General features: G+C 43.2%; 1 protein-coding gene across 1 annotated transcript; it reads left to right on the top strand.

Annotated features, from left to right (window-relative positions):
* The first annotated feature begins 534 nt into the window (after positions 1-534).
* On the top strand, positions 535-12,200 carry LOC306818279 (cAMP-regulated D2 protein). Its single transcript, XM_079335773.1, has 8 exons — positions 535-1,450; positions 2,080-2,281; positions 2,600-2,733; positions 2,996-3,123; positions 3,395-3,513; positions 4,086-4,226; positions 4,803-4,975; positions 11,036-12,200. The coding sequence occupies exons 1-8, from the start codon at positions 965-967 to the stop codon at positions 11,486-11,488; spliced, it is 1,836 nt and encodes a 611-aa protein (XP_079191899.1). The 5' UTR covers positions 535-964; the 3' UTR covers positions 11,489-12,200.
* The last annotated feature ends 459 nt before the right edge of the window (positions 12,201-12,659 follow it).

Here is a 12,659-nt window from a genome sequence, read left to right on the forward strand (position 1 = left end):
CTGTATGTCAGGCCTATATGTGTGTGTGAGTAGCATGTCTCCCATAACAGAGGGTCAACCCAAGTGAAAAGGATTACATTTAAAAAAGGTTTAATACTAGTTATAAGAGTTTCCATTAAAAGAAGATACCATTCAAAATAAGATAAATGTGGCAGTAAGGGAATGTGCACGTTAGACTGTGAGACAGACACAAAACTCTTTCAACAGGATTTTATTCGTTTACATTGTCCTTACAGTGTTTTGTAATGTGACACCTTAAAATAAAACTTTGTCCTTTAGAGTCTTTACACAGATTTGTTTTAAGATATAAAGTGAGATGTGTCATGTCCCTCTCAGACTGATTCATTTTTAGGTCTTCCACAGTCAGTTTGGATACAGTTTCCGATTTTTATATTATCTTTAGACAATAAATGAAACAAAAGAAAAGTTAAATTATTTTATTTGTTTTTGTCTTTTTGTGCATCTTCCACTCCCATGACTACTCGATTCTTCTGCATGTTGTACTGCAGAAGGCCTGCAGGTGGCGACGTAAAGCTTGATGACGTTTGCAGGTGAAATTTTGAGTCGCGCAGTTTTTTTAAAATGTATTTTTACAAACTTAAGTCACTGAAAAATAATAACTGGAGGATAAAACTCACATTTTCCTCCATTATGAAGCTTATTTTTTTTATAACGTATCCTCATATACCTTCTGTGTGTGACACTGATTAAATTATGGTAAGGACAGACGACTTGTCCTCTATTAGTCGTCCTGCATCACTGTCTCTTTTCAGGGTCTACTGGACGGCACTTAGCAGTCACACAGAGAAGCTTTTGTCTGATAAATCTAAACAAGCAAAGAGCCAAATTGGAGTCACATGTATGCACAGTTTCAGGCTGCAACCCGTCTACCTCTGTTTTATTCCATACAAATCATGATCTGAGCAGCAGAGTCTGTGGGAGTGTGAGAGTATTCTAGCACAATATGGAGAGGTGGCTCTGTTTTCTGCTGCTGTGCACACTAAGTTTAGTGCCTGCCTCCGGAGAAGAGACGAAAAATGATGATGACATCGACCTTGTCAGCTTTTTGAGAAGTATCTACTCCGGGCTAGTGGTGAGAGACGAGCCGTTCATCATCAACAGAGACTTTGAGATAAACTCCCTGAAGGAGCTGGGACGCCCCGCAGACTTCTCCATCACAGAGCAGACCAAGGATGAACCCGTCAAACAGGATACAAACGCAGCTCCTGGACCTGTGGTGTTAACTAAAGATGGACAGATCAAGGGGGTCACGGTGGATAAGAGCCATATTTTCTATGGAGTACCGTTTGCAGACCCTCCAGTTGGGGCTTATCGCTGGAAGGCCCCCAGACCTGTGAGTCCTTGGAAAGGGGTTTATGATGCGTCCTTTCCCAGGGCAGCATGCATGCAGGCCTGCAGTGGACCAATCGCAGAGGAGTGTTCACGGATAGTAAGTTACAACTTTCCTCATACACAAGTGTGGGAATATTTCATTTCCTGGCAAAAGACTTTAAGCTTGTGTTGCTTTAGCACAGAGGATTGTAAGATGAAAACAGTTTAAGGACCCTGTAGGGCCCCATTTCCTAGAGCTGAGAGATACTTTGTCGATTTTGGTGACCCCTTTGGACAAAGTGCCACCTGTTATCTCTTTGATTATCTTGTGTGCAGGTGTCAGTTGTGATTCAGCCAGGACAGCAGCACCCCTGGCAAAGAATAACGTTAATTTAAATTGTTTTCATTGAACCTTTCAGAATATGAGTTCATACTTGTTCTTACCGAAATAGTTTTTCATACATTTCCCAGTATACTGTTCATGTTGTCTGTGGAGAGAAGCTTTGCATGATTTAGACCAACCGGACAAATATTAAATATTTCCTCCAACATCAAAAAAAAGTTTAGGATCATTTTTGTCTCTGCAGAGTCTTACAAAGCTAACCTCAGTTTCAGTTGATTTGTGTTAAATAGACGTCCTCATTGAAGGTAATTATTCCAGAACAACGAGAAATTCAACAATAAAGCAAACCAACGTTGTTTTTGACCAAAAGATGTCATGACTAGTTTGTCTTTTGTCTTGGAAAGGTGAGTGAGGACTGTCTCTACCTGAACATCTTCGTCCCTCTGGATGTGGACTTCAGCGCTCCTCTGAGGAGCGCGCTGCCTGTCATGGTGTGGATCCATGGCGGGGATTTCATCGCTGGTTCTGCCTCCAAGCCGCTGTATGATGGACGCTTCATCAGTAACTTCACACACACGGTTGTTGTTAGCATGGAGTACAGACTAGGTAAGAAGCTCTAATTCAGGCATTATTGTCTTTATTTATGGACTCGTATGTTTGCTGGCTTGGTGCATAACAATCAGGCATCCTGTGGAAATCTTTAATCATAGAATTAAAATAAAAGTGTGTTTGTTGTTGGAGTGCATTTGTGCATGTGTGTGAGGCTTGATGATGTGCGGGTATTATTATTTTCAGTGACTGAACCTGTTGGTAATTACTCCGGCAATTTCCGGCAACACTGAAAACAGAGGCACGGAGGAAAATGAATGTCTGGTTGGAGTAAATGATGTTTTTCTGATAATGTGAATTCGTGCATGATTTAAGGTGCCTTTGGGTTCCTGGTGTCGGGGAAAGACTCTCACACCTCAGCTGTGGGAAATTATGGGATCTTGGACCAGCAGGCGGCGCTCCTTTGGGTCCAACAAAACATCGCAGGATTTGGAGGAGATCCCAGCAAGGTGTACACACACACACACACACACACACACGCGCGCGCACACGCACACGCGCACGCACGCACGCACAAAACTGAAAACACAAAATGTTTATCACACAACTCTTACCAACATTTGAGACTCAGAATATTTTCCTGCTAAGGTCATATGAATGATCCACCCACATATGTCAACAGTTGTAAAGCAATAAAATGAGTAGCTGTAAAGTTGTTTCACAAAATTCTGCATCCATTTCTTGTGACATATATGTTTTTGTTTTTTACAGGTGACGATATTTGGGGAGAGTGCAGGTGCTCAGTCGGTGAGTCTTCACCTGATGATACAGAGCAGTAAACCTCTTTTTAAAAAGGCGGCGCTGCAGAGTCTGCCCTTCTCCATCCCTCTCAAGTCCAGGTGAGAATTATTGATGGTAAAGGACTTGAGCTTATATTGCGTCTTTCTCCCACTGAGTCACAGCTGCCCCAGTCCTGTCCTACTGATTTGTGCCTTTTGCTAATTTTACAGACTCAAAATGCAGATATGAGAACGAGCTTTCCTCTTTAACTTTCTGACAATCAGAAGGATGTGTTTTCTTGAATCCAAAGCTCATGGGGATGTTTCTGCTTACAGTCACAGACAACCTCAATCTGAACTGTTATCCCGTCTTTATTCCACTCTGTCCCAGACACGACGCCCTGAAGCTGGGAAAAGACTTCGCCAAACAGACCAACTGCTCCGTGAGCGACATCGTCTGCCTGCTGTCTCTCTCTCCACAGGCCGTCCTGGCCGCCCAGATGAAAACAAGTAGGGCGCCACAAACACCAGCCCACACTCACCAAATTTAGAGCAGCGCTCGGGGCTGCCCACACACTTACATAAGAAGGCAGATATAGTATGCTTCTCGAAAAGATGATGAAAAAGATCATTTTTACCCTGAGCTGTGACTTACAGGAAAACAAAGTAATTACACCTTCAGGGCCACTACACCTCAGATTTCATTAGAGGGATTTTTTTGCCTTGTGGCAGAAAACAAGTATCTGCAGGGTTGACGCTGCTATTGATCAGAATCACTGACTCATGATATCACCATCAGCTGCAGTTCTCAGTCTGAAATCTGTGGATATTGGAGACAAAAATGTCGATTCTAGTGGGTTTCAAATCCCCTTCAGTCAGGGTCTCTCTGTGTGGAGTTTGAATGTTAGGCTAATTGGGGACTCTAATATCGGCTACAGACCTGATAAAAAAACACAAAAAATAAATATAGATATTTTTTATGATTATTTTTTTTTATAATTTTGTTTGTTTTTATTTTTTATTTTTATTTTGTGTAAATCAGACGGTTTCACCGACTGATGTGATGTGTTTTTTGATTTCAGGTTCCAAGATCGTGAACCCGTTCAGGTTTCTGGAGGTTTTCGAAACGTGGGGTCCTCACATCGACGGCGAGTTCATAAAAGAACAAGCTGTGACCGCCTTCGTGAAGGGCCACTGGCACAAGGAGAAGCAAGTGCTGCTGGGTAAGAAACAAAAGCAGAGACAGTAAACTCACTATTCTTCATATGACTGTCAGTAACAGTGGTACAAATTACTTAGAATAATGATGTCATATGATTAAGTATTGTGAACCCAGTTGTCCACTCTTCCTCCACTGCTCAGATGACTACTTTTCAAACTGCTGTCCAGATTTTGACATTAAACATTTACAGATTTATATTTTAAAAAAGGCTTGGCCTGAGGTGGAGAAGGAAGTGAACCACAGATCTCACAGTAAATATTTCAGTGAGAGATCAACCAGAACACCTTTTCCATGTCTTCAGAAGTGAGTATTAGCAAAGAATATAAAGCAACACCAGGAGCCCATTGATGTGAAGATCCTTACACAGCTAAAGGCGATGTTAGAAACTCTGAGTAAAGTGCTTCTCTTGGAAACTGAGCAGCTTCGTGAATCCAGGTGAAAGCTGCCCTCCTATCACTTTTGGTGCAAACTGCCTGAAGTCATAACCAGAAGTCCACATGCAGAGGAGAAATACAAGACGAAAGGTTGTGTAAATGAGTAACAAGAGGGCTGCAGACTGACGGTTTCTGTCCTGCAGGCACGACCGCAGAGGAAGGGGTGATCTTTGTGTATGGCGTCTTCAACAAGCCGGTGTCTGCAATAGAGAGCACAGTGTACATCACAGCCATCTTTAAACAACACGCTCTGCGGATCCTGCACAAGTACCTGCCTCTGTACAGGGACGCTGACCGCAGGAACATGCTGGCTCAGGTAAGAGGAGGTCAAACCACAGTCAGTGTCACAATGATTCTGTCTAGCCCCGCCCCTCTTACATCCAACTGTCACGACGTGGGTCGTGATGATTGGTTGGGTCCCATCATTAAATCTGTTGTGTCTGTCGAGATTTCCTAATCTGACACAGTGACATCGAAACAGACAAAATGATCGTGCAGTCTGACTGTGACATAAGTTGATCTGAATTTGGAGACATTTTTGAGGGTCTGTTGGGGCCCAAGGCAACCATTCATTGGGGGCCCCTCCAACCAGTATCCATTATTATTTTCACAGCAATAATGCATGCAACACTTAGCAGAGCATTGAGAGTGAATGCTGTCAAATGGGGCCACATTAGGGAGGTTTCCTACTGTCGTTACAAAATGTGCACATATAAGGCAACGCTGTGGTTTAAAGTTGGTCGGTCGTTGGTGAGGCCCCCTAATAGCCTGGGGCCCCAAGCAGTTGCCTGCCTTGCCTGTTGACAAGCAGCTCCTCTGGTTAGGTGACACTAACAGAAGTATTAATCTCCTGCTGTGACGGACATGTCAGAAAGTTCTGCTCAGGAAGGTTTCAAGGCTTCTTTGAAAACTTGCTGGTCAAATTGCTTCAATATAATGACACAAAACTGTTGGAAAAAATCTTGGCGCTGCAGGAGGTTGGGAAGTGAAAACTTCTGGACACATTTAGTATTCAGTCACAGCGTACAGAGCAGGAGGGAGGCTGTGGAGTCGCACCTCCTGCAACTCTTCATAAAGGGCATTTCTCCACAGGACTGTCGAAGGAGGTCAGCACAAATGTCAAGCTGCAACGTTGCAGTCAGCCTTGTTTAAGAGCACAGGAGAGGGTTTTTCTATCATGAAAAGCAGGACCCAAAGCTTCCCCTCAAACACTTGTTAAAACCTTCCTGTAAACTGCGGATTCAAAAACAATGTAATGCAAAGTAAAGTAAAAAAGAATAACTATGAAAAGCCATTTGGGAGGCTTACAGAACGCTCTAATTAAAGCTCAGAGAGCTTTAGAGAGAAATAAAAAGGCGAAGTAAGGGAGGCGAGCTGCTGTTGATCAGCAAATTATATATAATTAAGTCTTTCATTTGACGTAGCTTTGTCTTTACATTAGAGGCTCTCTGGTGGCCGTCAAGAAACTGTCATCCAGTTTTTCACACGCTTATTTTTAGACAGCAGCCTCTTGTTTGTGAGACGCTATCTGTGTTTAAATAAGTGAGAGAAGTGTAAAGAAATAAGGCAGCGTCTTCACGATAACCTGCACTTTAAGAGCTTAATTTATCTCCCTACATTATTAGACTAAAAGTAGACACGCACACACACACTTTGCATCAATAAACACCCATTCAGGGACTTAGAGAGGCAGGCAGTCATGCATGGATCGATGTCTCACCCAGCCGGAGCTCAGCGTGAAGCGAGGACTCAGCTGTCTCCGCTGCACCCTCCAGCTTCTCCACGTCTAATGAGTCTGATGGGGAATTCAAAACAGTCTTTCTTTTTTGAAAAAAAACAACAAAAAACAACCCAACCACGTTTGATCAGATAAGCTAAGGACAAACTTTATCAACATTCAGCAGACATATTGCTCCTTTTCTTCTCAAACACAGCTCCTGGTTCTGTCCTACAGAGGGAGCTAAAACTCCAGTGTTTCTTCAGATTCTTACTTTTCCATTTCTCCTCTGTCATTTCTGTTTGTGAAACGTGTGGACCGACTGGAGTCCGAGCGCGTCTGTTTGTGATGCAGTCTTTGCCAGAACAATGCAGTGAGGGAGGGCAGGCTGCTTCTGGGAAGGTAGTGCTGGATCTGTCAAGTCACTACAAGCAAGCAAGTGAATATCTTTAACAATATTACTGACCAATACAAAGGCGACAAACCCGACTAAGGTCCAAATGGCAAAATGATTAAGTCTAAATCTGATTGGTTGAAAAATTTTGGAAATCCAGGTCCCGATTTTCCAAGGAGGAGTTTGTGGTGGCTCCTAATATGAGATGAGTTGTGAACCACTGATCTAAGGTTCCACTAAATCTGTGATGAGCTTTGTGCAGAAAAACATTAACACAATAATACACAGAGAGATATTTACACGAGTGTCAAGTTAAAATTCACGTGGAAGCCAGTAGGCTGCAGCTGGAGCAGCTCAACATAAGTTTGTCCATATTTTGTGTGTGCAGTGTCTATAACAGCTTTTGTGATTCACATTGCCCATGCCTGCACTTCAACAGACTCAAGCAAGATCCTCTGCTGTAGTATCTCAACACAATTACATGCATGTCTATTTTTGTCTATTGAGTCTTTTTAGGCTATGGTTTTTCATTTGCAGTGTGTTTACAGCTTTGTGTTGAGCTGTGAGTTTGTAGCTGTGGAGGCGGAGTAGTTCAAGATGACACAGAAAGAAGAAGAAGAAGAAGAAGCCCTCCAAGCAGGTTTTTTTCCCTCTCAGGATTGTTGATGCAAAGTGCGAGATGGAGACCTCCGGGTGCTGCAGGGGGTCACGAGGTGACTCTCTTGGACATATTTAGCATTCAGTCACAGTTCATGGAGCAGTAGGGAGACTGTGGAGTCACAACTGTAGCCTAACCTCCCACACACACACACACCTCCTGCATCTCTTCATGAAGGGCATTTCTCCAGAGAACTGAGCGGGTCAGCAGAAATGTCAAGCAGTCAGTAAGATGTGGAGAGCTCAGTGTCCAGCCTTTTGTCCCGTTTAAAGGTTTGTTCTGTGTGTCTCCCCTCTTTTACACAAACCCTGTACCTAATTTATCAGATAACCTAAAAATACCACTTTATGTGGACGGATATGAAGCTGCTAAAAAGCTTCTGGCCGACGTTTAATGTGTCAAAACTGGTTCACAAAAGTCACAGAGCAACACACTGACTGTTCGTTAACAAAAAAAAGACAAACTGTTGTATTGACTTTGAGAAAAATTGCAAAAAAAACATTTGCTTCTGCTATATTGACAAATAATAAACATCAGAAGCCAACAGTGAGATGTGTAAATCCACTCTGTTTGACGCTGTGTTTTCACTTTGAGTGGACATCATTTGTATTTGTTAATTTGCTTTCATAACAGTTGGATTGCATGGCATGATAACAATGTGACCCAACAGCAAACACAGCTCTTATAGGTTAACCAAACGACATGCTGTAGAAGCAGATTTTAATTTCAGATTGTAAAGAATGACCTGACCTTTTGGTTGATATGTAACCATCTGTATCTCCAACATTTCCCTCATGAGGTTTTGATCTCAGTTTCAACTGTTTCAAGGCTCATTCCTAACAGTAATAGATTTTTTGTTAAATTATCTTCCCATTATGAAAAAGGGGTCACATATTCTCCTCCTCTACAACCAGTTTAAATCAGTCTCAGAGATCCCCAAAAACATGTGTGTGACGTGTGTTGTTGTAAATCCACTCTGATCCTGTATTTGATCATGTCTATAAACCCCTCTATTTCAGCTCTGCTCAGAACAGGCTGTTTCTGTTTCTGTAGCTTTAAATATGTAAATGAGCTGTGTCTGACCACGCCCCCTCTCTGGAAGGGCTCGGGTGGCTCAGGCTTTCTCTTTCCAAGTCCTATTGTTTACGATGAGAAGGCAGACTCAGAGGGCAGAACACCTAGCTGTGGGAGTGTCACCCACCTGGGGGAGGGGCTACTGCCCTTTGTGATGTCATGAAGGGAACATCTCCAAACGGCCTGTTTGAGCACACATTTTCTGAAAAATTGCAACAGGCAGAAGACGGAGAGGATGAACTTTTCTCATACTTAGGGGGTTTGTAGGCAGACAAGAGACGCACACTAGCATTAGAAAAACAGTGAAGTTTTGTACAATATGACCTTTAAAGTATTGCATGTTCTTGTGATTGAGAAACATCTGTCCCACGATGGTGTCTCAAACAGGACAGCAGTAGTTCAAATTATTTCGTGTTCAGTCAGAATATGTGCCTGTGCATGTCTCCATTTTAACATGAAACAGAAATATACAGTATGTGCGTGAGGAAGTGAATGTGTGTCCATCACTCCCTCACTCAGCCCGTGTGTGTTCAGGTGTCAGACCTGCAGCTGTGTGGGCGCAGCTTGTGTGCAGCTGAAAAAGACACACTGGTTTCCAGGTAACAGGCTCCTTCATTTTTCTTTTCACTTCCTTTTAGCCAAGAGGGAACAATCGTTCTTCAGCTGCTCTGCCCCAGCCCGTCTCTTTGTAGATATCACGCTAATGAGGTTTATTCTCTTTCTCTTCTAAACGCACAAAAACACAGAACCAGGAGGATGCAGTGGAAAGCCTTATCCTCCAACAGTGTGTCACTGTTTCACCTTGCAAAGCAGCTCGTACTCCAAAAATCGTTGTCCAAAGCATTTACAACAATACTGTATATCCGCCACAGCTAAAAGTCTCACAGCTTGGTAAGCTCCTGTACACAGTTCACCTGTTCTGAGAAGAAATCACCCACTTCACATTAAGTTTGAGCTGTTACCCTCAGGTCGTCGTTTCAGAGCTCCTGTGAGACAAAGTAAAAGACTACAGCAGGTAGCCCTTTGGTTGCCCTTTTTGCAATTTCCTAACTTGGTAGGAATTACATGTTGGTATTAGCTCTTGACTGATTTGACTGTTATGTCTGATATTGCTTCATATTGTGTTTGGATTTTATTACTGTTTCAATTTAGATTTTGTCGTGATGTTACCTTGTGTTTCTGGGCTTCTGTTAGCTCCTGCTGAAGAGCAAATTTTCCCCTTGTGACATAAAAACAAATCTGAATCAGTTTATAGACTACACCAGCTTTGTGTTGAACTAGACTGAAATAAATGATTGTAAAAAAATTTCATGTTGTGCACAGCGAGGCACACTGTTGCCCGAACATGTCATTTTATTTCAGTCATTTTTTGTTTGACACGCTACAAGCAGAATACCCGTAGTGTCTAAGACTCCCCACTGATAGAAGATATTATAAACAGTTTTAATGGGACCATTTACTTACAGGTCTCTTGTATAATTCGATTCAGGGTAAGACTTTTTATGTGTTATTATCGTACCATGAAATACTTTAAAAAAGGAGGGATTTAGAAATAACAGACTTGAGGCCAACACAAAACCTGTAAAAAAAACCCATGACATTGAAAAACCATTGAGGGACCTTTGTGTGATAATGTGCGGGATCGAAAAAGAGAGCGTGTCAGTGTTTTCAGGAGATGAGGAAATGTATTTATACACTGTATTTGAAAAACAGCACGAAGAAAAGAACATCCTTTGTAAGGCCACTATTGCAGTTTGTATGCTGTGAGTCACATCAGTTTATGAAGGGCAACCATGAAAAAATGACAACAAAGGCGCATGAGGCTCAAATTATCGTCCTGGCTGGCACAAGCAGCGTGGTGAGCCTCTGTTTTATATCAGGGTAGTATGCATATTGTGGCAATGCAAAATACTGATGCCAAGCTGGAGCTGGAAATGTTGCATTTAAATTAGATTAGAGAGGCAGCGCATGCCTGACCATTAATCAACCTGATTATTGCACTGGATGAATGGTGAACGCTAAGCTTTGTCATGTGACACAAACAAACGTCGTACCAGGCATACTAGCTGCTGAGACCATTTTCATATTCCTGAATTATTCTTCCTTACAGGAAAAATCCTTAAAAAAATCATATGTGCTGTATGTGTGAACATAACAACCAAAGTTCTCGTTCAGACTACACTCGAGTTTCTCCTGCCACGCAACAGGAAGTCAGAGAGAGCTGATGTAAGAACGCAGCTCGATATTCTCTGGAAAATTTCCCACAAGTCCTTTTTTTAAATCACGTCAAATCCTCATACAGAAAGTCGAGGGTTCAATCCCCAGCTCCTGCAGCCACATGTCCGATGTGTCCTCGGGAAAGACACTTAACCCCTAGCTGCTCCCACTGCTTCATTGGTGGCGTATAAGTGAGCATGAATGGAATTAGTTCACACTTTACACATCAGTGTAGAGGCTGTCAAGCTAATCTGCACGCCTGGCTGAAAATGGTCATTTTGTGTAACCAGGTGTTTGTCTTTCTCCCCTCTCCCAGATTGTCACAGACTACGTCTTCCTGTGTCCTTCCAGGAGGGCAGCGCGGGCAGCTACAGCAGCGGGAAGCGAGGTGTGGACGTACGTGTTCGACCATGTGGCCTCAGATCATCGCGTGTGGTCAGGTCTGACTTTCTGCTATCAGCACGTCTGCCACGGCGCCGAGCTGCCTTTTCTCTTCCACTCTGCCTCGGTTGCCAACTTCACGCTGTCGTCTCCCGAGAAGCTGCTGTCCAATCGGATGCTGTGTTACTGGGGCGCCTTCGCTCACACTGGTGACCCTTCCTCGCGGGTCCAACAGTCGACTTTCTGCCGGGAGCAGCGTCTTCCCGTTTGGCCACGCTACTCTGACACAAGCGGCTGGCTGACGATGAACCTGACAGTTCGTTCACACGCGCAAGTCGGAACCAGGAACCACGTCTGCGACTTCTGGGACCACCTGGGAATCTATTAGTGAGGGACAGGATGATGGGAGGGGGCGTTCTGGAGGGGATTTGTCCGTCCCAGCCTACAACCTCTTGTAACTCTGCCTCCCCATCAGACTCTGTATTCTCTTGTTGCTCTTCTATGTAAAGAGCCCGAGGGTCATTTCAATTTGTTATGAGAAGGAAGCGTCACATTTTGAAGCGTTACGCCAGATGCCACATTTGATGAGTTTGAAATGAGAACAAGGCTGGCACAGACACCATGAACCTGAGGCTGCTTTCAGAAATAATAAAAACTAGTGACAACCATCTTTTGTACACTTTTAAGTATCTACCAAGCGGCAACCTCCGGTGAAGCCATGACATGCAGCTTCTCGAGTGTCGACTTGGGGCTGACCGCAGAAGCACCATTAGTCACATACACATCCTTTCTTACAGCAGAAATCGTTTACAGCCTGGTACAGAAACTAAAGTACTGTTGGTCTGATTAGCTCATGTCCAGATCTGCAAACACTGGAGGGGAGTGATTTCTTCTTTCATATTTCTTTTATGATGATTTTATAAAGGAGGAGAGTTATGCACAATAAGGCCTGACGCTCACTTGGACTTTACGTAGCTTGTGAAGACGAGAGGCTTCAAACTTAAAGTTAGAAATTTGACTGAAGGTTAGGGTGAGACAGCCGGTCCAGCGTGGGAACAAAAAGAAGCCTGAACTAACAGAAGGGCAGTAATAATATTACTTTTACTAGTAACGAGTAATGTAACAAATTAGTAACTTAATTCCAGTAATAACATAACATTACCCACACATTAAATAACCTTACTGTTGTTGTTGTTGTTGTTGTTATCGCCCCACCAGTTATTTAAAATGAAACAATCCCCAGGTTCATTTCCTCATGCATGTCAGCCAAACAGGAAGGTAGCTCGCTTCATGGCTTTTTTTTGTGGCTGTTGGGCTTGTTTTGCCGGTTGTTGTCACACATACCTGGCAACCCTGGCTCGCTTGGAAGATGGGAGCACACGATCACATTCAGCAGCTGGAAATATTCCCGTTACTCTAATTTCGTCGAGAGGGAAGATGACAAGAAAATTATACCCTCGGACTCTTTCTACGGCAGAAAACACGACCTGGAACCTCCTTAAGCACTTACAATGACAACACAACCATGTGAAGCTGATGGTAATAAACCCCACCAACGA

Source organism: Symphodus melops (genome assembly GCF_947650265.1).
Source record: "Symphodus melops genome assembly, chromosome: 22".
In the NCBI taxonomy this organism is placed as follows: domain Eukaryota; kingdom Metazoa; phylum Chordata; class Actinopteri; order Labriformes; family Labridae; genus Symphodus; species Symphodus melops.